This window comes from Dendropsophus ebraccatus, chromosome 14 (assembly GCF_027789765.1).
Source record: "Dendropsophus ebraccatus isolate aDenEbr1 chromosome 14, aDenEbr1.pat, whole genome shotgun sequence".
NCBI lineage: Eukaryota > Metazoa > Chordata > Amphibia > Anura > Hylidae > Dendropsophus > Dendropsophus ebraccatus.
This window is the reverse complement of record NC_091467.1, coordinates 36,694,328-36,718,893: the sequence shown is the minus strand read 5'-3', so window position 1 is coordinate 36,718,893 and position 24,566 is coordinate 36,694,328. Positions and strand designations below refer to the sequence as shown.

Sequence of the window (24,566 nt, the reverse complement as noted above, 5' to 3'; positions counted from 1 at the left end):
TATGACGGCACTATTCCTTGTGCACTGTGTGATACCTGTATAATGTATACATATGACTGCACTATTTCTTGTGCACTGTATGGTACCTGTATAATGTATACATATGACGGCACTATTCCTTGTGCATTGTATGGTACCAGTATAATGTATACATATGACGGCACTATTCCTTGTGCACTGTGTGGTACCTGTATAATGTACACATATGACAGCACTATTCCTTGTGCACTGTGTGGTACCTGTATAATGTATACATATGACGGCACTATTCCTTGTGCATTGTATGGTACCAGTATAATGTATACATATGACGGCACTATTCCTTGTGCACTGTATGGTACCTGTATAATGTACACATATGACGGCACTATTCCTTGTGCACTGTGTGATACCTGTATAATGTATACATATGACGGCACTATTCCTTGTGCACTGTATGGTACCTGTATAATGTATACATATGACGGCACTATTCCTTGTGCATTGTATGGTACCAGTATAATGTATACATATGACAGCACTATTCCTTGTGCACTGTGTGGTACCTGTATAATGTATACATATGACAGCACTATTCCTTGTGCACTGTGTGGTACCTGTATAATGTATACATATGACAGCACTATTCCTTGTGTATTGTAGGGTACCAGTATAATGTATACATATGACGGCACTATTCCTTGTGTATTGTAGGGTACCAGTATAATGTATACATATGACGGCACTATTCCTTGTGCACTGTATGGTACCTGTATAATGTATACATATGACAGCACTATTCCTTGTGTATTGTAGGGTACCAGTATAATGTATACATATGATGGCACTATTCCTTGTGCACTGTGTGGTACCTGTATAATGTATACATATGACAGCACTATTCCTTGTGCACTGTGTGGTACCTGTATAATGTATACATATGACAGAACTATTCCTTGGTATGATTATAATGCAGACAGTAGGAGGTATTATGGGAGGTTGCCAGACTTTTCTTTAGTTTCTCACTACATAATGTTGAAGCTGTATAGCTTGTTGCTTGTCTGAGGAGGATGCTATCAGGGAGCACTGGCCACATTCCTCCCGGTCACCACAGGGCGGTCGTGCAGCGGGCGAGGACAGGGTCAGCCACAGAACCGTTTGCGCTCTGCGGTCACGTGGTCCCGTGTTATAATCAGGGTCATGTGAGTGATTTTCTGCGATTAAACAAGAAGTGGGTGCGGCTCACACTTTCCTTCATTTGCATGATCGCTTTACTTTTGACTTTCTCATCCAATAAGAAGGCGCCATGAGTTCAGGCCGCCCGATGATTGGTGCGGCTCGCTGTCAGTCAGGGCAGTTGTCTCGCCGCTGTTATAAGTGACGTTCTCCGAGAGTTTCGGGACATTAGAACGTAAGGTAACGGGAGGAGAATGGCCCCGGAACGGACGTGCGTTCTGGAGAAGACTCCCTCGGGCTTCGGCTTCCATCTGCACAGTGAGAAGAGCCGGCCGGGGCAGTTCGTAAGACTTGTGGAGCCGGGCTCGGCTGCCGAGAAGTCAGGGCTCCGGGCGGGGGATCGGCTGATCCGGGTGTGTGGGGAGGATGTGAGAGAACTCAGCCACCAGCAGGTGGTCGGCAAAATCCGGGCGGCCACCGATAAGCTGATCCTGGAGGTGGAAGGAGCCGAGAAGGGTCAGGAGACGCCTCAGGTGTGTATATATGTATACTGGGGTCTGCTTACCTCACAGTGACGTCACACCTGCACTGCCAGATGTCTAATGCTGCTCTACATCAGGCACCCCCTGCAACTTTGCAACCTCTCTCCTTATCTAGGCAGTGTTAAAGTTGTCTGAAGGTACTTAGTACTGTGTATAAATCCTTAGGTCTTGCAGGTTTTGAGGTCATATTGTGTAATTTGTAAAAGTCGCTCTAACCCTGGATGTAAGACGGTCTCCGCCACTTTTTCTTATACAAATAATGTTTTATTAGTATTTGTGAAAGGGGGCGTGTTTTTTGTCCTTGCAGGAAGTGCGACATATTGCACTGACCTCTGCAATATAAGAGATGAGAGCTAGGACTGTCCGCCACCTTCCCTGTAGCTGTGTGACAGTATATGGTATATTACCGCCCCAGTGCACAGATAACGTAGCAAGTTTATACAATGGATCAAACAGTTACAGCAGCGCCAAAAGATAAGAAAGCAGTACACCGGGAATACGTACGTCATCCCAGTCAGGGTGGATCTCGTGATGTGGAATGAGATTACAAGACTCTAGGTAAATAACGGCTTAAAGGTTTTTTTCGGGCTTGTATGACTGATGGCCTACCCACCGAATAGGTCATCGACTGCTGATCGACAGGGTGCCAGGACCCAGCGCTCTGTGCCAGTCGGCTGTGTGTTGACCTGCACAACACCATGAACTGCAGTGGAAGCCATTTGGCAGTCATTGTGTAGTAGCGACAGTTCGTGTAGTTGCTTGGTGCCACCGTTACACAATGAACGCCCCATTTACTCTGTATTGTATAGACTGAAGTGCCAGCACAGAAATCATAAAGACATATTGTATCTTATGTTCGGGAGGAAGATATCCATGAAGTCGTGTTTAGGTTCCCAGTGATATTAAAGTGTATTCTTATCTCAGCTAATATAGTTATCCTTGTAGGTTAAAGGGGTTATCCAGCGCTACAAAAACATGGCCACTTTCCCCCTACTGTTGTCTCCAGTTTGGGTGGGGTTTTGAAACTCAGTTCCATTGAAATAAATGGAGCTTAACTGCAAACCGCACCTGAACTGGAGATAACAGTAGGAGGAAAAGTGGCCATGTTTTTGTAGCGCTGGATAACCCCTTTAAATACCCCCTTCTCCTTATGTGCTGCTCTTTCCCTCCCAGTGTTGGCAGTTTGTTGTCTAGGTTACCAGCCATTACTCTGCTCTAAAAGCAGTGGTTAGGCTGGTGTATAGCTAGATATAGTGTAGATTCATAAAAATATAGTGTGTGTGTGTGTGTGTATGTGTGTGTATGTGTATGTGTGTGTGTGTGTGTGTATATATATATATATATATATATATATATATATATATATATATATATATATATATATATATATATATATATATATACACACACACACACACACACGAGATTAACTATCTTAGTTGAGATGAGAATACCCCTTTTAATGGTCTATCAGCAGGATAGGCTCTCAGTGAATGACTGTCGGAGTGCTGAAACGCACTACCATTGCCAGTAAGCTGTTCAGTACCCACACTACCGTACTGTATTGGGTGGCACAACCTGTTGAAGGGAATTGGAGATGAAAATGAAGTAACATTGCATTGTCAGTATATGGGGTACAAAATGTACTGCTTCTGCCCCATGCTGTTCTGTTGTGTAGTGGCACCCCAACAATCAACTTTAGATAACCCATCCTGCAGATAGGCAATTAATAGTATTTAACTGGAAAACTCCTTATAGTCCTTTTTTTTTTTTTTTTTTTTTTTTTTTTGTTCTGGTGCTCCACCATTCAAATCCACCTGGTGCCCATGTGACCAGATGTCTGGAAGATGTCTGGCCCACAGTCTGGAAGTCTTCAATGCATCCTTGAAGGCCTTCCCAACCTTTTTACAACTTGGGGCACCCTTCGGATAAAAAATTTAGCTCGCGACACTCCTATGAAATAATGTTCTACAAAAACAGCATTCAGTGACTCACAGGTGACGTCTTTCATCTAAGGCATCACTTTCCCTTTTCCTCTCCATCTGGCCCAGATCCCCATGATGATTTCTTCCAGCTACAATTCCTCTCTTCAGAACCTGCCAGACAAACATCTTAGGCTCCGCACATTTCTAGCAACCTTCTTTCATTTCTCCCTCTTATAGGCTCCCAAACTGTAGTAACTGCACTGTTTATTGTTATCTGCAGTAAAGCGAGTAGGTATGTGGGTTGCCCCCTGTATGTAGGATCCCCTGCTGTGCCCCATATACTAATAATGTCCCCTGCTGGGCCCCTCATACAATAATACCTCCTGCTTGCCCTCAGTATAGAAATAATGCCTCCTGATGTGCACCTATATAATAATAGTGCCCTCTGGTGTGCCATCAATATAGAAATAATGGCCTCTGCTATGCATTCCATAGTAATAATGCCCCCTAATGTGCCCTCAATATAGTAATAGTGGCCTTAGTGTAGGGACCCATGTGTATCAGATACCGGCACGAGGTACATGGGGCAGTATGGCTTGATCAATTCATACACAAAATTCTGATGTGTTTTTTATTTAGCCTAGAGGCACTAGTATCAGCCATAGGTGTGAGGTGCAGCACTCTGTTTCTTCCCTGAACTGCATTTTGTTTCTCTCTTTTCATCCGTGTTTTGCACTCCTCCTGGTGAGACCCACATGACCGCAATTAGCAGGAGACACCTGAGTGCACATGGTTTTAATCCCTCCTGTTTTTTCCCATTCTGTCTGTAGCAGCTATGGTGAGTGCAATACCTCATCCAGACTTGTGCTGTTTGGGGGCGACCTTCTCCGCCGGCGGTGCTGGCCGGGTTCTGGTGTGGTGTTTTTGGGTCTGGTCCTGTGGCATGGGGGTCGCAGGGCCGTCCCATGGCCCCCGTTCCCTGACTGTGCACGCCTGCGGGGTTGGTGGCCACTGACTGGCACGGTGTGGACTTAGTGTAGGGACCCATGTGTATCAGATACCGGCACGAGGTACATGGGGCAGTATGGCTTGATCAATTCATACACAAAATTCTGATGTGTTTTTTATTTAGCCTAGCGGCACTAGTATCAGCCATAGGTGTGAGGTGCAGCACTCTGTTTCTTCCCTGAACCGCATAGTAATAGTGGCCCTATTATGCCCCTCATAATAAAAATGACTCCGCCCCCCCCCTGCTGTTGTCTTAATAGTAATAATGTCCCCATGCTGTGCCCCTCATAGTAATAATGCCCCTCTGCTGTGGCCTCTATAGTAATAATTTCCTCCATGCTGTGCCACTCATACTATTAAGCGCCCCACCTGCTGTGCACCATGCTGGACAGACATGATGACGTCACATCATTGTGTCTGCTGGAGAGATCACGTCCTATAGGCTGCAGGCATGAAGTTCTGGCAGCCTATGAAATTTAATGTAGGAGCAGTATGATGACAGTTCCTGCTTCTACATTCTGTTCACTTCAACAGGGATCGGGCAGAACATCAAAGTTAACGGTGCATCCCTAGAAGCTGCACGACCACTGCGTCTAGGGATGTTTAATGTGAAAGTGTCACAACTTAGACCGGCGTATATACAATGGTAGAGTCCAAAAAAAGTCATTTACTAATTCATGGTTGTATGTACTGAAATTAGGAAGGAATAAAGGAGTCTAAAGGTGGTGAAATACAGGTTCTAAATGTTGTAATGAGACGTTACTTCCCAACAAGAAATCATGTAGTCTTAGCAGATTGTTCATTTGTCACCATGTTTATTTTGAACCAAATCATTCGGCACATTGGACGCTATAGAAAACGGTATAAATAAATTTGGCTTCTAGCTGCGCCCATTGAGAGCCACTAGTCACAACACAGCGGATCTCCATGAATGATCTGTGGTCACTGAGAGAATTTCTAGCCCTGTAGATTGTAGACTGTGCATTTTCTTCCTGTAGAAGAGGTTTCCCACATCCTCTGAGCTTCCACCAGGAAGTCATGAGATCTGGAATTCACTTGACTTCGGATGGGTAGAAGTAGAATGTTGTTGCAGTTTCCCTTTCAATTCTATGGATGTGCTGTATGTAGAAAAAAAGTGTTTTGTGGGTGGGACCATCAGGAGAAAGCTGGTATATGTGGGTAAAATAGGCACTAAGGCTGATCTGCTTGTGAAAGTAGACACAACACATTGTGGCACTTTTTAGATATTTTTGGAGACATTGACCTTCTGACCTTAGTTCTCACATGTTTGATACTGTACAGATCTACATACTGATGCACTATACAGAGGAATATGGGATCTCTTATGGTGCTGTACTGTATATACACACAGTAATGCACTGTACAGGAGAAGATGGGATCTCTTATGGTGCCGTACTGTATATACACAGTGATGCACTATACAGGGGAGGATGGGCTCTCTTATGGTGCAGTATTGTGTATATACACACAGTGATGCACTATACAGGGGAGGATGGGCTCTCTTATGGTGCAGTATTGTGTATATACACACAGTAATGCACTATGCAGGGGAAGATGGATCTCTTATGGTGCCGTACTGTATATACACACAGTAACGCACTATGCAGGGGAAGATGGATCTTTTATGGTGCCGTACTGTATATATACACAGTAATGCACTATGCAGGGGAAGATGGGATCTCTTCTTCCGGTCTTGCTCACAGAACATTCTCGGGATAACTTCTTGAATACATGAATACAGTATTTTAGCCATAGTCATTGGAGCATTTGCATCTGCTTAAACAGTCTCTGTAAGGTCTTGTATCAGAGATGGAGGAATGTGTAAATGAGTCTGGCTGATCTGTCTGAGTATGGAGCAGGGCTGCTGCTTTGTTACAATAAACGCTCGGCCTGCCTCACAATGCACAATGAGGGCTTTTGGGATTTTTTTTTTTTTTTTTTTTTTAGGGGCCACTGCACCTGATGGCAAAATATAATAAGTTGCTTTAATGAAGGCAGAATGCATAGAGCTCATGGAGTTTTGCTCACAATAGCTTTAAATACTGTTTTCTGTTTCTAGGTTGTGGAACAGCCAACAGCATCTGTCCCCGAGATGGTGAGTATGATATAATATAGTATAATAGTGTTCTGCTATTACTGACTGTCTTGGGTATATGAAGGAGCTTGAGTAAGGATGTATATTGTGGACTATTACTATCCACAAGTGATAGTTCTTGCAGCAAAATGAGAAGTGTGCTAAAGGGTTAAGAGTTCAGACATGTTGTATACTGCTAGTTACATTTATTGACCTTCTATAGACAGACTAGGATCAAAGTTCATATGTAAGAAAACCTTACAATAGGTTGGTGGTTAGGGTAACAAGCAAAGGGTGTGGACCTGCTGTGTCATCCACAAGGGTCTTGTCTTGGTGCCCCCCTGCTTTTCGCCCTTTAATCCTCTTCTGTGATGGTCTTTGCTGCAGGGGACTGCTACCTTTGGGAGTTGTCCCAGTGTGGATGGCGGCTGGCCCCTCCAGAAGAAGAAACACTATTGCATGGCAACCATGAGCAAGAGATTTATCTGGATGCTGATTGATGTTTTGGAATGCCTGTGTATGTGTGTGGCTTGAAACTGGTTAAGACGGGCACTTTAGGGAGTCAGCCCAGGGTCAGAAGCAAGATAGGCAACCAAAGTAGAAGGGAGCAAACTGAAACAAAGCAGATGCAGAAAGCACCTTCACTATGGGACCTGTGACGCCCTGATATAGCAGGTGTTTGTAAGGGCAAGGATTTAATAGGCTGTGATGACCCTTAAAGGGGTACTCCGGGCTGGGGGGCTTTTTTGCCTATGGCTGGGGAGGAGGTGGATTAGGGCAATGACGTCCCCTTACCTCCCGGTTCCAGCGTTGTGTCCTGCATCGCGCTTCTCCAGTCCACGCTGCCCGGCCGCTTCCTGGTCTCTGACACGGGCTTCAGACATGACATTTCAAGTCCGCTCAGCCAGTTGGTGGCAGGGGTGGGGTGCTGCCTCTGGCACTGAGTGGCTGAGCGGACTTGAAACGTCACAGCTGAAGCCCCTGCAGAGACCAGTAAGTGGTTGGGCAGCGCGGACTGGAGCGGTTCGATCCGGGACACGGCGATAGAACCGGCGAGGTAAGGGGATGTCATTGCCCTCATCCACCTTCTCCCTGGCCATAGGCAAAAAAGCCCCCCAGCCCGGAGTACCCCTTAAGTGTCACTGTGAGATCAAAGAAACTTTTGACACGTCAGAGACAGAGTGGGAAGAGGACGCTCTGTAGTACAGTCTTCTGATCCAGGTCTTAGTGTTCAGACCCATACATGTCAAAAGTATTTTTTTGAAATGACAGGTACACTTTAAAGGGGTTGTTCACTAAAGATTTTCTTTCAAGTCAGCTGATGTCAGAGATTTGTAATTTACTTCTATTAAGTACTGAAACCCTTGACACTGTTTTTTTTTTATCAGCTGCTGTATGTCCTGCAGGAAGTGGTATTCTTTCCAATCTAGAGAGCAGGAGAAGTTTTCTATGAGGATTTGCTGCTGCCCTGGACAGTTCCTGACATGGACAGAGGTGGCAGCAGTGAGCACTGTCAGACTAGAGAGAATACACCACTTCCAGCAGGACACACAGCAGCTGATTAAAAAAAAAAAAAAAAAAAAAACTTCCAGTACTTAATAGAAGTAAATCTCTGGCACTGTGGACAGTTGATTTGAAAGAAAATGTACTGTACTTTACTGTTCTCTTTACAGCTGTAGGATTAGTCTGCAACTACAGTCTCATTGAACTGAATAAATACATTTGGAAGATCCATTGCAGTAAATGGGCACATGAATCCCTTTACTTTTATCTAATACAAAGGCGTTATACTAGAACTGTTGAGGGTTTTCTGCATTCGACTTGTGCATGCACAGTTAATGCTTTACTGTGCATGTGCTGCGGCTTCACATTTTCCACCCTCTCAGCAGCCTGTCGCCGTCTTGGTGGCTTCAGCACTTCCTCTTGTTGCACTGCCAAGTAACTGCTAAACCCAGTCCTCCTCCTGCATCCTATTTGTTTGCTGTGTAGGTTGGAGGCAAAATAATGCTTCTGTTCTGCTTTTTAACTTACACAAAAACGTATGTAGTCAATCTCATTTTTGTGTCCGTTAAAAAAACATAATAATTTTTTTATAATGGAATTCAATGGAAAAACGGATCAAACCGGGTGCACACACTTCCGTTTTTTCCAGTCGTGTTTTTTTTTTTTTTTGCACAAAACAGTTAAAGGAATGCAAAAAAGTAGTGTGAACCCAGTCCAAGCCAGATGGTAAAAAAAACCTTTTGCTTCCTGACTACAAATATGGCAATCAGAATAAACCCCTGGACCAGTGTCCTTTCATTAGAAATCTAGTGCCCTCCTGTAACTATCATTGGCCACTAGTGTGAGGAGAGAATTGATTTATCTGGCAGAGAGGGTTATGGATGGTGTAGTTTGAGTCTCCATACCGTGTATAATGGAAGTGATCCAAGTATAGCATTGAGGGTGTGCCTTTTAAAGGACTGTACCTTCGTAATCTTGTTTGCTTGGGAGGTGCGTAAGACTTTCCAGAATGTTAGGTGACAACCTTGACAAATAAGCACTAGTGTGGATGGTATTGGATATAAGTTTCTCTTTTCAGAGTGAAAGACGTCCCAGGCTGTGTACAATGAAGAAACACTCTGGTGGGTATGGATTCAATCTGCACAGTGACAAGAGTCATCCAGGGCAGTATGTCCGAGCAGTCGATCCTGACTCCCCTGCTGAACGGTCTGGACTCCTTCCCAAAGATCGAATATTGGAGGTATGGACAATTTCTATGATCTTGTGTGATCTCCTCCATCACTCTAAGAGCCAATAAAATAACGTTTTTTGAATATTACTAATGGGGAGCTTTCATGTCTGAGGGGTATGCTGTGGAATTTCTGCGGCAGATTTACATGTAGCAGAATGGCAAATTAAAAAATTTATCAGCAGTGGAAAAAATAAACCACATGACATCCGTGCGGAAACTGATGCACAATGTGGATTTTATAGTGTGCAGATTTTCCCCACTTGCTTCAATAGGGAACTCTAACGTACAATAAATCCATATTGTTGATGAGTTTCTTGCAAGGTTTAATAATCTGCAGCTACAGTTTGACATCAGAGTCCACATGGTTTGGTACAGATTTGCCACTAATTTTATATCTGTGCAAATGTTGTGACTCGTCCACTGCTGAGAATATGCAGCCCTTCCATTCTGTGACAGTACCTCAAATGGTCAAAGTTAGTGCAGACGACATTTTTAATGCTTGTGGTTTTCCAGGGCTGGAAACTTTCTTCCAAAAACAGTGCCACTCTTGTTCTCAGTTTGTATGTGGCCTTGCAGCTTCATCTCATTCAATTGAATGGTATGTAATATCACACATGAGGCAAGGACTAGAGAAATGCTGTTTTGAGGTAAAAAAAAAACCTGCTATTTTTTTGTCCAATTTAGGATAACCTCTTTTATAAACAAATAAATGGGGTGGTTAAGGGCAAGCGGGTGGTGGTGGTGGGGGGGGGGGCGGTATAAAACAGATCAGGAAAGACTTAAGGATCTAAATCTGTCTAGTCTGAAGGAAAGAAGGGAAAGGGGAAACCTTTATGTTACAGGACTAAGTAAGGTTCATGAGGAAAGTCTTTAATTAAAAAAAAACTGAATTGGACACAATCAGAGGTTAGTTGGGGGAAAGTTTAGAAATGACACAAGGAAATATTACTTTACCAAAACAGTAGTAGATGCTTAGAACAAACTTCCAGCAGATGTGGTTGGTGAATCTACTACTGATTGTAAACATGCCTGGGATAAGCATATATCTATCCTAATATAATAAGAATGGAAATAATCTAAGGGCAGACTAGATGGACCAAGTGGTCTTCTGCCAACAAACCTTCTGTGGATGTGCTCAAAGTGTTAAGAACCTTGGGCATCAGCTTACGTGGTAAAGGATTCTAAATCATTTCCACGTAAGATCAGAGGAAGATTGTTATATAATGGGTGGAACAGAAGCGGCACAGAATGGTGGTTATCAATAAGCAATGGTGGTGATCAATTTGCACAGTTTATTTGTGTGTCGAAAGACATTTTTCACAGTCAGGAAGTAAAACTGTGGAAATCTTGGAAACCGTTGTTGTTAAATCTACTGTGCAGCAGGAGGCCTGGACCCCCTGGCAAGTTGCAAATACAACATGGATTATTAGGCCCCGTTCCCACTGAGCAAAGCTAGCGGAATTCCGCGACTGAATTGTCCGCCGCGGAATGCCGTTAGCCTCCCACTCATAATGGGAGTCTATGGGAGGCGCGCGCTCCTGCCCTGTCCGCGCTGAAGAATGAACATGTTCATTCTTCAGCGCGTACAGAGCAGCAGCGCGCGCCTCCCATAGACTCCCATTATGAGCGGGAGGCTAACGGCATTCCGCGGCGGACAAGTCCGTTGCGGAATTCCGCTAGCTTTGCTCAGTGGGAACGGGGCCTTACAGAGTAGCACATGTTTATTATAAAACAGGTCTTGGGCATTCCTGGACCCAGGAAAGATCATTATGTCGCAATGTATTTCCGCTTTCTGTTCCTTTACATACAGATAAAGAAGCAGCTATCTTACTGTAATAATATGTTGTCGTGTGTGTGTGTTTTTTTTTTTATTTATTTTTTTTTTTTTCAGGTGAATGGAGAAAACATGTTGGGAAAACAACACGCTGATGTGGTGAATGCCATCAAAGCTGGTGGGGATGAAACAACTCTGCTTGTGGTGGATCCAGAGACGGATAAATACTTCCAGGAATGTCATGTGACACCTGGACGGGAACACTTGACAGGTGAGTGAGATGGGATTGTAAGGGATTGCTGCTCGCTCCCCCCCCCAATATCCTCGGTCTACAATCTGCTTAACCAGATTATAGGGAATGAATCAGAGCTGGATGTTCTGTTACATGAGGGGGCTGTATGAAGGAGTCCAGCAATTTGCTTATGTAGCAGTTTGTTTTGAGCTTTTGATCTGAGCCCTTCCTGATCTTTGAGCCTGTGACATAATTGCCACAATACAGGCTCTTTTTTTTTCAGTTGTCTGGAAAGGGATTTGTTTTGCTCTTTATTGCTTTTCTCCCTCTTGGGTTACTATGGGGATCTTCAGAATAATCCCCCTACATGTTTGTACAGATCCCAAGAAGAATAAATGCGGCTGTACAAGCATGCTGATCATCCATAACTACTTGGATTTAATTTGCCATTGCTTACGTGGTGCCACCTTTTCCCCATCACTATACAGAGACTAACACCTAAACACAGCTGTATTTTAAGCCACATGCAGAGTCATAGGAATGCTGTCAATTTCTATTAATTTTTTTTTAACTCCTAAACAACTCGGCCCCCGTCTACAATATGATTTCCCTGTCACACTTTCCCTGTGTTTATTCCATCTTTTTGTTACTGTTTGTGTAAAACTGTAAGGTTTATTATAAAAAAAAAAAAAAAAGTTGCAGCATTAATGCAAATATAACTTTTTCTTTTTCAGGTCCTTTGCCAGAAAAAGTTGCCAATGGAGGCATTGAAAAGGTAATGCTCAATGTCCTCAATTTTCCATCTCCCTAACTAGTATGATTATTAACCCTTTATTGGTCTTGTCTTGCAGGAGGAGATGGCAGATGCACATTTGGAGAATGATGCTCCTAGAGACTCTGCGTCTTCTCCAGACCTTTTGCCAATAGATATGTCACCAGATGAGAGTCAAAAGGTAATGTAAGATATTAAATCATTGCTAAGACCAAATTTTTATGTTCAGAGTTGACTGTAATCTACAGTTGGCTTGCTGGATCCCCAAGTGTTCTCTCCAAATGTATGCCTAAAGGAAGGCTTTAGTGTGTACACCATATGGACAGTATATTGGGACAGCCACACATGAGGACTATGAGCTTTTTATTCCTTACAGACTCTTTGGAAAATGAAAGGTGGCATCTGATTGGTTGCTAGGGGCAACTGAGCCAGTTTTACTTTACACCATGTTTGATCTCCTCCCATATGTCTCTCTGTACATGAGCTCCTAAGCTTGACCAGCTGCATCTTGCTGCAGCCCTATACAGACAACAGAAGCTGGTATGGTCTCATATCTTTAGCCTTGTAATGATCTGTAGGTTTTTTCCCCTTGAGGAATTTACTTCTCTCTATAACTAGGTTAGCTTTTCTCGAATTTGTTTTAAATAAAAACAACATCCGTGAATATAAGATTGGATTTATTATTCTTGTAGGATATTCCAGACTCTGGTCCACCACCCAACTCTGATCCTGTGCCTGATGCTGAAGCCCTTGATCTTAACATGTCACTGGCTTTAGCTAAGGAGCGAGCCCATCAAAAGCGTTCCCAAAAGAAGGCACCAACTATGGACTGGAGTAAAAGAAAAGAAGTTTTCAGCAGCCTGTAAGACAAAGTAACCCTTTGGCCCTTGTCTGCACCCAGCACTATTCCTGTGATATGAATCAACAGTTATCCTAGACGTTCTACACGTCCTGTTCCTGTTTTCTGCAGAGATTGGTTATTACCCCTGTTCTGGGGTCGGTCAGTGAAGGAAAATGCTTGTTAACCTTTGAATCCGTCCACTTATTTCTGGAATTCAAGATTCCGTGTTGGAATGCAGAAGAAACAATCCTTGCTAATGTAGGAGCAAGTGTTGAGTTTTATATTTCAAATGCATCTACAGGCAACAGGTTAATGTGGTGGTTTTGATATTTCAGCTATTGGAGTCATTGATCAAAATGGCCACATGTCTCTTCTGTTTACACAAAAACAACGTGCAATCACTGGTCCCAAACTACAGTGGTAAAACCATTTGGCTCAATGACTCTTCCCCACCCCATAGTCGCATCACTGGCAAGTTGGGCTGGTAACTCTGCCTTGGTGTCTTTTTAGGCATCGGAGTGCTCATTAGAACAAGCCTTTCATTTTGTGGCTGGAGCAAGGTTTTTCTGTGGTCAGCAGCCTCCAAGCTGCTCCTTTCTGATAGAAAGTCTAGTTTCAGAGACTTTTTAAGGTCCTGCTGAATTTCCAATATTCACTGATTTTTGTCTGTTAAAGTTTTTCTAATGGTTTGTTCGACTGTGTAACCAGATATTTTGCTATGTAGCCGAATACAGATATCTTTACTTTTAACAGTTGTGCTGAATTATTGCGTTACCTTGGTGTAAAAATACATATTAATGAATACATCCTTTACAACATGAGATATATGCCAGAACATTGGTTCACTTCCATGTCCCTTAGAAATAGGAACATCTCACCAGTGGTGCTCTGGTTGATTTGGGAAGAGGGGGTGTTTGATACTTACGCAGGACATGCATATGGATAAGAGGCCAACTTTCACATGCTGGGAAAATTAAAAAGAAAGTGCTGTCCATGTGTACAACATCAGTCGTTTTGATCACTTTTAAAATTAAGTCACAATATCAAACAAACTGTACACAAATAAAAATTAGTACTTACTAGAGATTAGCGAGTCCATCCGAACCCGAACTTTCGGCATTTGATTAGCGGAGGCTGCTGAAGTTGGATAAAGCCCTAAGGCTATGTGGAAAACATGGATATAGTCATTGGCTGTATCCATGGTTTCCAGATAACCCTAGGGCTTTATCCAACTTCAGCAGCCCCCACTAATCAAATGCCGATCGTTCGGATGGACTCGAACCCGAACCCGGTTCGCTCATCTCTAGTACTTACATAAAAATGCTTGCGCGTCGAATTGGGATCTACAGACCATAGGAACCACAAAAACATAGTTTGTCTACTTTGAGTCTGGCAGTGTCCTGCTTGTTCCTTTTTGCCATATGTTGCCATAGAAGTACCCTCTTTTGACAGAAGAATGAATGGCAAGGGGGTAAAAGGGCGCACTGAACAGGAAACCCCTATAGGGTAATACTGTAAATAGAAAATAGGCACTAAGAAACCACTTTATCTTAATTTATTTTCCTCTGTTTTCCCATTTTTATCATTATCAGTAGCTGAACTGCTAGGCATTTATTGTTAGTTTTTTTTTTTCTCTCCGCTGGAATCAATAGGTGCATGGGGCAGTCCAAGCGCAAATTCCCCCCCCTACCCCAACTTTGTTCCAAGTGCAGACCTAGGTAAATGTGCCCTTTTTCTATAGTACTCTCTGTAGCCAGGGATTTTCAGAGGAAGAGTAGAGCTGTCGTTATAATGGTGTCCCAGTCTCTCTGTAGCCAGGGATTTTCAGAGGAAGAGAAGAGCTGTCGTTATAATGGTGTCCCAGTCTCTCTGTAGCCAGGGATTTTCAGAGGAAGAGAAGAGCTGTCGTTATAATGGTGTCCCAGTCTCTCTGTAGCCAGGGATTTTCAGAGGAAGAGTAGAGCTGTCGTTATAATGGTGTCCCAGTCTCTCTGTAGCCAGGGATTTTCAGAGGAAGAGTAGAGCTGTCGTTATAATGGTGTCCCAGTCTCTCTGTAGCCAGGGATTTTCAGAGCAAGAGAAGAGCTGTCGTTATAATGGTCCCAGTCTCTCTGTAGCCAGGGATTTTCAGAGGAAGAGAAGAGCTGTCGTTATAATGGTGTCCCAGTCTGAGTAGCATGAGGTTGTCTTCTTGCTGTGCCAACCTTAATTGATTACTTCCTGTTTGGGTACAGCAAGAGGTCTAATGGTACGTTTACACAGAGATTTATCTGACAGATTTTTTTAAGCCAAAGCCAGGAATGGATTTGAAAAGGGGATAAATCCCAGTCTTTCCTTTGACTTGCTCTTTATTTATAGCCTGTTCCTGGCTTTGGCTTCAAAGATCTGTCAGATAAATCTGTGTAAACGCACCATTAGTCATGGCCAGCAGTGTAGGGAGAAGCCTTAAAGGGGTAATGCGGCGCAAAGAAATTATTCACAAAATAACACACATTACAAAGTTATACAACTTTGTAATGTATGTGAATGGCCCCCTTCCCGTGTTGCCCGACCCCCGCCCGCGTACCCGGAAGTGTAGTGCAGTATACACACCTGATCCGTGTCGACCGACCGCGTCTTCTGGGTACACTGGCGGGGAACACGGGAAGGGGGCCATTCCCATACATAACATACATTACAAAGTTGTATAACTTTGTAATGTGTGTTATTTTGTGAATAATTTCTTAGCGCCGCACTACCCCTTTAAATACCTTCTGTCTGATAATATACATCTATTAAAGGGGTAGTGTGGCGCTAACAAATTATTCACAAAATAACACACATTACAAAGTTATACAACTGTGTTATGTATGGGAATGACCCCTGCCCGTGTACCCGGAAGACTGGGTCGGTCGACACAGATCAGGTATGTATACTGCACTACGCTTCCCGGTACACTGGAAGGGGGCCATTCCCATACATTACAAAGTTGTATAACTTTGTAATGTGTGTTATTTCGTGAATAATTTCTTAGCGCCGCACTACCCCTTTAATAGATGTATATTATCAGACAGAAGGTACTTAAAGTGATAGCCAGATACATAAGTCAGTACAACTGGTAAATAGTATATTATTTATTTTGCCCCTAAAGCATGCCTTGGTATAAAATCCCAGAACTAAACTGGTTTTGTACAAATCACTTTCCAGCAGCCCCATCCTTGTCACAGACAAAACAGGAAGTCTCGGCTTAGTATTAAGCATAGTGGCCATAATGAAAACTGCAAGCTTCTAGAATTATTTAAATTTTCTAGATGGTAAAATGGAAAGTTAGATAAAACACTAGCAAAAATGCTGTTAAAATCTTTAAACTATAAACTTGGGTTAAACAATAGGTCATTTTCTCATGACACATTCCCTTTATGAATGATGACTAACATGAGTTACCGGGAGATTTTCTTAATATACGTGTGTACACAAGGTGGCCGTAGCCTGTATCTGGTACCTATTTACAGTTGTTACTACTGCATGTATTTGTATTCGGGGTGGAAGAATCATGCCCAGTGTGGAAGAATCATGCCCAGTGTATGTTTCATAAAATGGATTTACCTGAATAGACCTAAACTTGGGATACATTTGAAATTTGTCCTCGGACACAAAAAGATGGAAGGAGTAGGCCTTCATGTGTGCTTCCTGATAATAAAGATGACATGGTATGTGATGGTACACTATCTTACCTCCTAGCTACCCCATTCATCCATTTGAACATGCTTACTCTTTAGTTTTCTTAATCCACCATCAAAAGAAGGACCTGCATTCATTTTCTCTTACAGACTGAGCCAGAGCTTCAACTGTCCGTAAGGGGAATGTATCATGAGACAGTTCACGAAAAGGGACTGATTATTTAAATTAGTTTTTATCTTTTTCATTTTCTAAGGGGAACTATCAACAGGTTAGATGCATCTAACCTGCTGATAGCTGCCTAGTGTGCACAGGGTGCTAAAGAGGAAGGTTTGTCTCTTACCTTCATCTTCAGCCCTGTTCCCATACTGTTTGTTATAAAATCCTCTGCCCAGAGGAGGCTGCTGTAAAGTGGTCTGTACATTATCACAGTGACAGGTGCCACTAGTAGATGGCATCAGTATAAGCCAATAGCAGCTCCCTGTGGAATGACCTCTTCACAGGTTACAGAGTACGTGCAGTAATGTTTTACATTCATCTCAAGGGAACGTGTCCTGTCTATTTTCATCAATGTATAATGTCACACACAGTGGTCTACAGTACAGTGTGATACTATGTCCTGTACTGCTCTTTACTTGTGTCATGGTATTTTCCTTCTTTGGGCACCAGGTGGGGGTGGCTTCATTCCCCCTTGGGACCCTGTGTGATCTGTACAGAACCCTGAAAATGCTCAATTCTTTTACGTAGAAAGTAATTCACCACTTCCAGTAGTACTTTCTGACTGTTGTATGTAAGGACTTGATTTATCTAAATTAGTTCCCCCTCATTTGGGGATGATAATATGGGGTCTTTACCACAAATTACCAGTTTTCCCTCAAGCTACAATATTTTCAACATAAATTGTTCCAGGACAACAATTTTAATATTGTAACTTGAGAAACTACTGTGTATGTATTTTTTGTGCTTACACACAGAAGCATGCTGCAGGCAGATTCAGTGCTGTGTGTAAAGATCTTTTAGACAGTGAATAAGGACGGCTTCAGTAGCCGCATCTACCTTCAGCCTTCTTTGCGCAGACCTATCTCGGTCATTATGTGAGCACCACAGAAAGTACAGCTCAGAGCCCGCAAGAGCCAACTGGACATCTATTACTGACAGGGCAGGAACAAGCTTAGTATTGGGATGGCAGGACACTCGCCCACATTTGGGACAATACTGTAGGATCTGGGATGGTTGGGAAGTATAATTTTTATTTATTAAGGGCCAGCGGATTTGGCAGCACCTAACAATTCTGGGGGATACATACATAGACATAAAATAAGACATAGACATGTAGCTATCAAGCCATACATGAGTGCTGAGGGCCAACTTTGCTGTACATGCGATGGGTTCTGGCTGTATCTCACTAGCAAACATAAATCATGATTAATCAACCATGGGAGGAGGTCGTGACTCCCCACCTTGCCGTACCCCCTGCACACCCACCATTTGGAGAAAAGGTTCTGTGCAAATGGTATGAGGTATGATAAATTACCCTATAATGTACTCCCCCATTGTGTGTATATACTTTATAATATATAAACATGTGTATATATATATATACACCAGTCTGAGCAAAGAGCAGAGTGACCTAGTGACCTGGTTCGTGACCTAGACAACAATCTGTCAACAATGGAAGACCAAGAGTAGCATATCCGGAGAAAGAGACAACTTTAGTAAATTATTGCATTTGCAAACGTATTTACAAGGGTTATCCAGCGTTCCCTACAAAAAAAAAAAAAAAAATGAGAATCACATAATGTTAATATCTCCACATACCATTGGTGTTCAGCAGTTTGCAGCCTCTATCTCTCCCATTTTTGCACTCCATCTGATTGTCCACTCCGCAAATTGCTCTATTTATGGAAAGAAGTCATCTCCCACCTCTCCTTGCATGGCTAGTGTCCTCCTAGTTCTGTCCTGGATCACTGTTCCCAAACGACCATGTAAGTGGTTCCCAGACCACCTCCATCCCAAGACCAGGCCGTTTCCAATCTGATGACGTGTGTCAATGACGCCTTGACACAAAACTACGCTGAGTATATTGGTCAAAAAGGGGGGGAAGGAATACAAAGCACAATGCTATTATGGTGTGTTTACAGAGAAATATATATCTGAAAGATTTTTGAAGCCTAAGCCAGGAACAGACTATAAACAGAACAGGTCATAAAGGAAAGACTGAGACTTCTCCTCTTCTCAAATACATTCCTGGCTTTGGCTTCAAAAATCTGTCAGACAAACCATTGGGAAGCTTTTTAACTTTAGGTAAGGCAGGGTTGCCTAGAAGATTTTTAAACAATGGACTATCTCTTTAAAGGGGTTGGCCACTTTATAGTAAAATAGGTCAGTACAAAGTATTAGTAAGTGTGCTCACTGTATATACTGACAGCAGCTTCCTGTGTACCTCATAGAGCTAATATCAGACTCCCCTTCACCAGGCTGGGCTGCCCTGCTCTGTTTTGTTTCAGTACATAAAATGGCCGACAGGGAGGAGCATATGACCATGCCCCCCCCCCAGTGTCCTGCATAGACATATACAGGCTCAGTGGTGGACACTGGGGGGTGGGGCCTGGTCACATGCTCCTCCATGTCAGCAATCTTATGGACCAAAACACCACAGAGCAGGGCAGCACAGCCTGGAGGAGAGGAGTCTGATATTAGCTGTATGAGATACACAGGGCCCTATTGTCAGTAAGTGCAGTGAGTACACTTACTAATACTGTACACTGAACAATTTTACTATAAAGTGGCCAACCCCTTTAACTTGATGAGCCTTAGGTGAAATATATATTAGTTGAGATAGTAATACCCTTTTCATGCTTAGATAAATTTTAAGCATAGGTTCATCTCAACTGTGCATCTTAGGAGGTAAGGAATATATTATTTAAACATTAGCCAATTAGGGGTATTATACTTAATCTGTCAGGCATCACCTTAGGATGCTCATGAAATCTAGGAATCTGCTCGCTCCAAGCTGCTTAGAAACAGTGGATGAGATCCAGATGGCTGCCATCCCACCTATGTTATCAATGGGTGTGGGCAGAGCCATAGCTAAAGATTCATGGAAAAGGTTAAGTTAAGCACCCTCACTTCTTTTCTCACCGTTTTCTGTATTAAAATACTAAATCCATTTCACACCTGGGCAGAATGAGAGCTGGACCTACATTTTGACATGCAGGAGCTTTAATGCTAATCTGGCCCTGGCTGCAGCTGTGATTAGTTAAACCAATCTACATAAGGGTGCCCTTACACATCCTTTTGTTTGACATTTTTCACTCACCCCCCCCCCCCCCCCCCACACACACACACACACACAAGCCACAAAAAACTGTTTTTAATTTCCATGCGGCTGTAGGTTTTTTTGGTGTTTTTTTCTGGCGTTTTTGACTTTATGTGTGAATGATTGTTTTGATCTTTTGGCATCTTTCTGTGTGCTGGGAAGAGGGGGGGGGGTCTGGTTCCCAGGGGGTTAACTTAATCCACTGGTCTTCTCCCCATCTTCTTTCAATAAGTGGCTGACCTAACAACCGGCTCCAGCCCCTAATTGGCTGAGATGAGATGACACTTGTGCAGGGACATCACTGCAGTCACTGATTGGCTGAGGACAGATTTGAAGAACCAGAGCCCGGCACACTTCTAGCTCTGGTGAAGAGTGAAAGTAAAGACGTCAGTGAGAGTATTAAAGGGGTTATGTAGCGCTACAAAAACATGGACACTTTCTTCCAGAGACAACACGACTCTTGTCTCCAGTTCAGGTGCGGTTTGCAATTAAGCTCCATTCACTTCAATGAAAATGAGTTACAAAACCCCACCCAAACTGGAGACAAGAGAGGAGCTGTCTCTGGAAGAAAGTGGCCATGTTTTTGTAGCACTGGATAACCCCTTTAACCCTTTTCCCCCCTTCCACACATCATCCATCCCAGCACAGAAGGGGGGGGGGGGACAACAGTGTGAGATCAGTCTGGCCCCCAAGGAGTTAAGTGTTGATGCTATGCATCCTCACTTTACCCCTTGTGCACTGTACTGTAGTCAGCATCTGTAAAGATGCTGCATACTGTAAGGTGCAGAACACCTCTCAAAATGATGGCTTTTATGCTTCTGCCTTATTTTGTGTTTTTCCCTTTTGCTTTTCAGATATCAGTATCCAGAGGATTGCATTTACAGTTCTTTTTTGCTTCTGTCAGTGCAGCAACTTGTTTTATGACTTTAATTTTCTGACTTTTAATCTATGTGACACCTCTGTTCCTGTCAAAGTTTGAGCATTGGAACTGAGTTTTAGCAGGTCAACTTTAATGTGGTAAAGGTCAACGGGTCCCCTTGATCTATGGGCCTTGTCACTGCTATAGGTATGCCACTGGGTGTGGGTCTGGTAAGGTATGAAGCAAGCAAAGTGCTGTAATATGATTGCCCATGGTTGTAAAAGCTTTAGGACTAATCAGAGCCATGAGGAATTTCAAGTAATATGTCTGTTCGCATGTGGTAGTATCTATGCTGTTTACCTGCTGGAATGTAGCTGCAATTTGCGGTATGTGGACTAAATGGTTTAGACCGTGCATGTTATTAAAGGAGTCCCACCAAATTTAAAAATGGAGGAAACTCACCTGTCATCGTGCCTCCTTTGTGTTGCTCCCAGGTCCAGCCGATCTCTGCCATAAGTAATTTTTGGGCTAGAAACCAAGTACGTCACGTACCAGGCTCTGCCAGCTGCACATCACAGCCTAGCTAAGCGATTGCCCACTCAGCCAGTCACTGACTGGTCACGGATTAGCTGAATGGGCAATCACTTAACCAGTTAAGTGAGGTTGCAGCTGGAAGAGCTGCAGGAGGCTGACAGCTGTCACTACAGGGCAAGTTTAGTTTGCTTATTATTTTCCCACACCCAGTAACAAGATAATTTTATTCAATTTATCTGTCACTTGTGTTATGGTCATATGGTGCATTGAAGCATCTACTCTGTAGCTGTGACTTTTTGCAAGGTATAAAGTGTGAGTGAAAGAGATTCCAAGCTAGTCATGGTTATCACCCAACCTTTCTCTGTGCCGGGGATCACGATTTCATGCTACTTTCTGCAAAATGCTCCTGAGGTACCGTAATATTTAAAGGGATTATCCAGTGCTACAAAAACATAGCCACTTTTGCACCACTCTTGTCTCCAGTTTGGGTGGGGTTTGAAACTCGGTTCCATTAAAGTAAATGGAGCTTAATTGCAAACCACACCTGAACTGGAGACAAGAGTGGGGCAAAAGTGGCCATGTTTTTGTAGCACTGGATAACAACTTTAACATACAAAGTCATCTGTGGCTATGTTTGTTTAGCCAGACTAATATCTTATCCTCTTTTTGGGTTACCCAGACAGCTGTCCTCCTTACCTACTGGCCGCCCGCAGCGCCCGGACACACTCCTCCATCCAATCAGCGGAGACCGGGAGTGTGGGGCCGCTGCGGTGGGCCGTGGTGCACGCATCCAATTAACGCGTGCACCACGGCCCACCGCAGCGGCCCCACACTCCCGGTCTCCGCTGATTGAGTTGTAGGAGCACCTCCAGGCGCTACGGTAGGTGAGGCGGACAGCAGCAGCCGCGATCTAAAAGGAGGTGAGCAGGCACGGGGGGAGAGAAACGGGCGAGAAGCACAGGGGGAAAGAAGCAAGGGGGGAGAGAGACATGGGTGAGAGAAACGGGAGAAAAGCATGGGGGAGAGAAACGGGAGAAAGCATGGGGGAGAGAAAGAGGGGAGAAAAGCATGGGGGAGAGAAAGAGGGGAGAAAAGCATGGGGGAGAGAAAGAGGGGAGAAAAGCATGGGGGAGAGAAAGAGGGGAGAAAAGCATGGGGGAGAGAAAGAGGGGAGAAAAGCATGGGGGAGAGAAAGAGGGGAGAAAAGCATGGGGGAGAGAAAGAGGGGAGAAAAGCATGGGGGAGAGAAAGAGGGGAGAAAAGCATGGGGGAGAGAAAGAGGGGAGAAAAGCATGGGGGAGAGAAAGAGGGGAGAAAAGCATGGGGGAGAGAAAGAGGGGAGAAAAGCATGGGGGAGAGAAAAATGGGGGAGAGAAACAGGGGAGATAAGCATGAGGGAGAGAAAAATGGTGGAGAGAAACAGGGGAGAAAAGCATGAGGGAGAGAAATGGGAGAAAAGCATGGGGGAGAGAAACAGGGGAGAGAAATGGGGGAGAGAAACTCAGAGGGCCCGGGCCCCGTATGTTTTAGGACCCTAGCAACGCCCCTGCATGGTGGATGTGTAATGCAGTCAGCCATTTCTAAGCAGGAGATAACAGTACCACATACTTACAGGAGCCACATCACATGCAGCCCCAGTGTTCTACATAGAATCCCGCAGACTGAAGTGAAAATACAGAGAATAAATACAAGTGCTTTGAGGTGTATGTGTGACAGTGAGGAGAATAAGTGACAGCCTGCAGCCTGAGGTTTCCCCACCTGCATGTAAAGAGAGAGAGATTACAGCTAAAGCCTATCAGTCCCCTGCACTGTTATCTGCGGGAGCTACTGGATTTACAGCTGTGCAAATGCTGGACTTCTCTGGGGGGGGGGGGGGGGGGGGGGTGCTACATTTGGGGGCTCGTCCGGGATTCTCTGTGGACCGCCTACTTGTGAGTGACTCCGCCCCTTTCCCTCCCCCCCCCCCCCCAAAGTGTCTCAGACCCAGTCAGCAACAGCAAAATAATGGCAGAACCAACCCTAGACCCACAAGCCATTGCTGAATGGTGCAGAACCCTCCAACTGGACCAGAGTCACTGTCTAGGCCTGTCCATTTCCACCACCATCCTTACTCATCGACAGATTTACCAGATAATGGACGAGACTCTGTCTGACAGTCGTTGTTTCATTAGAGGTCTAAAGCAAGACCAGAGTGGTAATACCATGAGAGTTCTATTGGAATTAGACTGCCCTGTTGCTAATGTAGTGGTGCCTAGCAATCTGGAAGTAGGAAATGAAAAATACAAAGTGGAAATAGTCGTACCAGCTGAAGAACAGCCGATACAGCTTGCAAGTCATCCTTCGGCTCAAAGAACCACTACCGCCACAATTGGCCCAGAGTTTCTGAATGCTTTTGGTGAATTAGTGGAAAAGTGTGCCAAGTCAGGTCATTCAACGGCTAGATATAAACACTTGCCAATGTTCTCAGGGACTCAGCCTCCCCCATCTGAAGAAGAAAGCTTTGAGGCCTGGATGGAACAGGCTCTGCAAGGCCTGGATGAATGGGAAGTTTCTGAAGCTCTCAAAAGGCAAAGGATAGTGGAAAGTTTGAAAGGGGTAGCGGCTGATACTATTAGGAATCTTAAGTTGAGTAAGAAAGACTGCACTGCACACGACTACCTGGAGGCACTGCAGGATGTGTTATGTAGGACAGAGGGAGTCTCTGAACTCTTGTACTAGTTTGAGCACACTTACCAAGAAAAGGGAGAGAAGCTGTCCCTTTATATACAGCGGCTGGATAAAATATTGCATCAGATAAGACTGAAGAGAGGGATGGATGCCGACTCAGTGGACAGTGTCAGAGTAAGACAGCTGCTTCGAGGAGCCCTACCCTTAGACCCAGTTATGCTCAAGTTGAGGTCCCAAGGGGACTGTGGCACTCTTAGATATAACCAATTGGTCAAGTTGGTCCGAGAAGAGGAAGCCATGTTGGAGGAAAAAGGGGTCAGTGTCAAGGTCCCAGGAACCTTCAGTACTAAAGTGCAGACAGTACAAGCTTGTTGTGCTGGGGAGGAGTTAGCTCAGCTGAGGGAACAAGTGTCAAACCTAACTGAGCTGGTGACTTTAGTAGCTGGTACTCA

The 24,566-nt window shown here is 44.0% G+C and overlaps 2 protein-coding genes across 2 annotated transcripts; both read left to right on the top strand.

The window, feature by feature from the left end:
• The first annotated feature begins 1,368 nt into the window (after nucleotides 1–1,368).
• On the top strand, nucleotides 1,369–13,828 carry NHERF1 (NHERF family PDZ scaffold protein 1). Its single transcript, XM_069952261.1, has 7 exons — nucleotides 1,369–1,688; nucleotides 6,711–6,746; nucleotides 9,307–9,468; nucleotides 11,351–11,504; nucleotides 12,200–12,240; nucleotides 12,317–12,418; nucleotides 12,930–13,828. Exons 1-7 carry the CDS (start codon nucleotides 1,410–1,412, stop codon nucleotides 13,101–13,103), a joined length of 948 nt encoding a protein of 315 aa, XP_069808362.1. The 5' UTR covers nucleotides 1,369–1,409; the 3' UTR covers nucleotides 13,104–13,828.
• A 9,623-nt stretch (nucleotides 13,829–23,451) lies between these two features.
• LOC138771864 (paraneoplastic antigen Ma2 homolog) lies at nucleotides 23,452–24,165 on the top strand. The gene has a single exon (XM_069951867.1). It carries the CDS (start codon nucleotides 23,452–23,454, stop codon nucleotides 24,163–24,165), a length of 714 nt encoding a protein of 237 aa, XP_069807968.1.
• The last annotated feature ends 401 nt before the right edge of the window (nucleotides 24,166–24,566 follow it).